At 43.8% G+C, this 4,221-nt stretch overlaps 1 protein-coding gene across 1 annotated transcript; it reads right to left on the minus strand.

The window, feature by feature from the left end:
• Nucleotides 1-213: 213 nt before the first annotated feature.
• On the minus strand, nucleotides 214-1,170 carry LOC113408606 (olfactory receptor 12-like). The gene has a single exon (XM_026661944.1). It carries the CDS (start codon nucleotides 1,168-1,170, stop codon nucleotides 214-216), a length of 957 nt encoding a protein of 318 aa, XP_026517729.1.
• Between the last annotated feature and the right edge of the window lie 3,051 nt (nucleotides 1,171-4,221).

The raw sequence follows: 4,221 nt of genomic DNA on the forward strand, positions 1-4,221 counted from the left end.
GCCCATTACACTTTGTCATTGTCCAGGATGGGTTGTAGATCCATAAACATGGAGAGGATTGATTTATTACAGTTTTTAAAAAATCATTCTTCTAGTGTCATAGGACAGTATTGAGCGTGAGATAGATAGATAGATAGATAGATTAGATTAGTTGACCAATAAGTTCTTCCAATATAGCAAAGGATTATTTAGCTCAATATTCATAGAAAAGATTCATTTCAAAACCATTATGCAGCCTATGGTTCTTCTCAAAGCTTCTTTCACATCCTTGTTCCTTAGGCTGTAGATGAAGAGATTCAACATGGGGATGACGAGGGTGTAAAACACAGACACCACTTTGCTCTGATCTGGGGAAGATAATGAACTTGGCTGGGCATACATGAAGGAAACAGTCCCGTAAAATAAACTCACAGCTACTATGTGGGAGGTGCAGGTGGAGAAGGTCTTGTGCCTGCCCCCGGCACAGCGAGTCTGGAGGACAGCAGAGATGATATAGGCATAAGAGACAAGAATGATCAGGGCAGTGCTCACTATGATGACGCCCGATAAGGCAAACAGCACCATTTGATTGATGTATGTGTCAGTGCATGAGAGGTTTAGCAGGGGTGGAACATCACAGAAGAAATGATCAATCTCATTAGAGCCACAGAAGCGCAGAGTAAAGGTGAAACTCGTTTGCACCATGGCGTTCACGCTGCCACAGAGATAGGACCCCACCACCAGCTGAATGCAGACTGGCTTGGACATGGTGGTGGGATACAGGAGTGGGTTGCAGATGGCAGTGTATCGATCATATGCCATGGCCGTCAGGATGAATGCCTCAGTACTTACAAAGAGAGCGAAGAAGAAGAATTGGGTGGCACATCCCCTGTAGGAAATGGCTTTGGTGTCTGTTAGAAAACTCACCGTGGCTCTGGGGGCAATGACGGAGGAGTAGCAGAGGTCTAAGAGTGACAGGTTCATGAGGAGGAAGTACATGGGGGTTTGAAGGTGACAGTCGGCTGTAATGGTGAGGACCAGGATGGTGTTCCCTAGCACAGTTATTATGTAAATCAACAGGAACATCACAAAAGGGACCACCTGGAGCCCTGGACCTCTTCCAAACCCCAGAAGGATAAATTCCGTCACTGCAGTGTGGTTCGCATCTCTCCCTGGCTCTGCCAACGACATTTCTTCTGGAAAAGTGATGAGATAAAGATTAATGAAGAACTGAAGGTGCTAGATAGATTGCAGCAGGCAACAGGTCCGTGTGGATTGATTCTCAATGAAGTCGAGCACAAGGCTTCTATTGGTTTTAATAACAGTGGGCAGAACCCTTGGAAAGCTAGTTAAATGTATACTGAACCATCCTTGAGAAATTCTGTGTGAATTTTAACCTTTCTGCAGTAAAGCAAAAAATTATTACATTTCCCATATAATAATGATTCGCGAGAGTGGACTTTGGGCTTCACCCATATAGCGCAAAATTCTGATAATCTCATAACCCACATGGATACCCTCTCCCATTGAAATCCATGGGACTTCCCTGTGAATGAAGGGGATTTTATCCATTCCCTTCATGAGTGTGTAACAATGCCCATGTCTGAGCATTACTCAACCTGAGTCAGGGTAGTGGAACGTCACCCTCGAGCCACAGATTCATCTATCTTAAAGCCAGAAGAGAGCAAGATGAGCATCTAATATGACCTCCTGCCCAATAACTTGTAGCTGAACTAGAGCATATCTCTGCCCAGGCCACAGTAATTACTCAAAAGGATATGTCAACGGATTTATCAGATAGCTTCTTATCAACTCCAACACATGCACCCCATCCAAATACCAGCATTAACAATTAACCTGTAAATAGAGTCATCGGATCAGTCCTGCTGGATCATTTCCTTTGAATGTCACTGAGTTCCTAGCAAGCAGACTGGTTGTCCTTCTAAAAGATCTGCTCTAGCTTAAACAGATGTGGGAGTCACTGGGTGGGGTTCTCTGCCATGTGCTACCCAGGAGTTCAGACTAAATGATCGTAAAGGTCTCTTCTGGCCTTAAAATCTATGAATTGATGGAACAAATCATTTTTTTCCTGTAAAATAGGTGCAATTTCAAGGCTGCAATACTGGAATTTCAAGGCTGACTTACTGGCTTAATGATTCCTCTAGACTAGGGTTCAAACTAGAGCCTAAATGCAACATTAGTTTGGTTCCTGTTATTTGTACTGGCCCCCTGCACGGGGTGAATTTCACCTGTATAGAATTACAAATCTTAAATTGCTCACTAAAAACTACATTAAAAGAATGTTATGAAAATTGCATTGATGTAGGATTTTGCAGCAGATCCTGCCTCTGCATAATCCTACCTCAATGCCTCAAAGTGGTGCAGCAGTGACCCTGGCTTCTCTGACAGTGAAGATAGTGGAGTGTATTCTTCTGTAGGTTCAGCCATGCTATTAAGGTGTTAGACTACCAACCCAGGGAGAGGAGAGCTGTCCTCCTACTTGAGGTTGGGTGCTAGCTATGTTGAGGAGGGAAATGCGCCACTGACAGCATAGCCAGTGGGTGGATGAAGAAATGGCTAAAACAATATGAATAAATGGGCCTCAGCTCCTTGTTCACTCCTCGATCTGTTATACAACAGTGGTGGGGAGTTCAGTCGATGAGAGGCTATTAAGAATCTCAGGGGCCAGAAAAAGGACTGGCCTCTCAGTGTGCACCTATAACTGCAGGACACTAATGAGAGATGATTTGATCAACCATCTAATGGAGGAGAAGGCAAGGACAGCCTGCAACATCCTTGGTCTCTGCAAAACACGATGAAGAAAGGAGATGGAAGTGAAGCGGAGATATGAAAGTACCATCGTGTTGGGAAAAGGAGAAAGCATGAGAACTGTTGGAGGAATCGGCTTCATCATTAACAAGGAATGGTCTTCAAAAATCATCTCGTGCAAGTTCAAGTCATCACGCATCGGGGTGCTACACCTCCAGCTGAACAAGAAAAGCACCCTCAAGATTATTCAGATCTATGCTCCCACAAGCACAAGCGAAGATGATGATATGGAAGAATTCTATCAGGAGCTTGAGGAAACCCTTGCTCAAAAATCCACATATACGATCGCAATGGGAGATTTGAACACAAAGTTGGAAGAGGGAAAGAAGGTGAAAAGTTCGTTGGAAGGTATGGCATCGGTGAACAGAATCCACGAGGAGAGCGACTGGCAACTATGGTGGAGATGAAAGAAATGTTCATTGGTAACACCTGGTTTAAGAAGAAGGCCAAGAGGAGGTGGACATGGATCATGCCCAATGCGAAGAACAAAAATGAGATTGACTATATTCTAATTGATAAGTGGCGCATTGTACAAGACGTCTCAGTAGTACCATCACTTAACACCAGTAGTGACCATCGCTTGCTCAGAGTAAGGCTCAACTTCAATGAAAAGGTGGAGAAGAAAGCGCTACAGATGGCAAATCAGAGACAGTGGCCAAAAATATTTGACAAGGCAATCTTGAAAGTGAACATTTCCAAGGAAGACTGGAGTCTTATAGATAACTGCAATGATCAATTGAGCAATGAGTAATATTAGCCGAGAAAGAAAGACTGAAAAGAGCAAAGGGAAGAATCTCAGAGGAAATGCGGTACTTGCTAAAGAAGCAAAATGATGGTGCAAGCTTGAGTACTCCCTCCTCTGCAAGTTGATAAGAAGAAGACTAAAGGAGGACTTCAAGAAGTACCAAAATGAAAGGCTCTTAAAGACGGCCGAAGATCACAGACACCTCAAAAAATGCAAAAGGGAATTGACACTGTATGGGTCAACAATAATGGCACTGAAGAACAGGGACAGAAAACCAGTAATTGACAGAACAGGGATGGAAGTGGTCTGCAAAGATTTCTACACCGAACTGTTCGCGTCTCAGATAAATGTATCAGTACCAACACTTCAACAGACCAATGAGCATGTACCTCCCAGTCCTTGTCAGCGAAGTTCAACATGCAGTTCACCAAATTAAGGAAGGAAAATCCCCAGGTAAAGATAGACTGACAATCAAAATGATAAGAGCTGGAGGCCAAGACCTCTGGGAAACCCTTGCTCAGAGGTTTAGCCGTTACTTGGAAATGCAGAAGATGCCATCTAGCTGGAAGGAGTCCAACACCATTCTGCTTTACAAGAAGGGTGACTGTGAAGATCTAAAGAACTATTGTCCAGTATGCCTGCTCTCACATGTCTACAAGCTGTTCACC

Source organism: Terrapene carolina, unplaced genomic scaffold (genome assembly GCF_002925995.2).
Source record: "Terrapene carolina triunguis isolate 2854851 unplaced genomic scaffold, T_m_triunguis-2.0 Scaffold19995, whole genome shotgun sequence".
Classification (NCBI taxonomy): domain Eukaryota; kingdom Metazoa; phylum Chordata; order Testudines; family Emydidae; genus Terrapene; species Terrapene triunguis.

What these genes read in the sequence shown, in the direction of transcription:
- LOC113408606 (XM_026661944.1), bottom strand. Translation starts at nt 1,170, where the DNA reads ATGTCGTTGGCAGAGCCAGGGAGAGATGCGAACCACACTGCAGTGACG.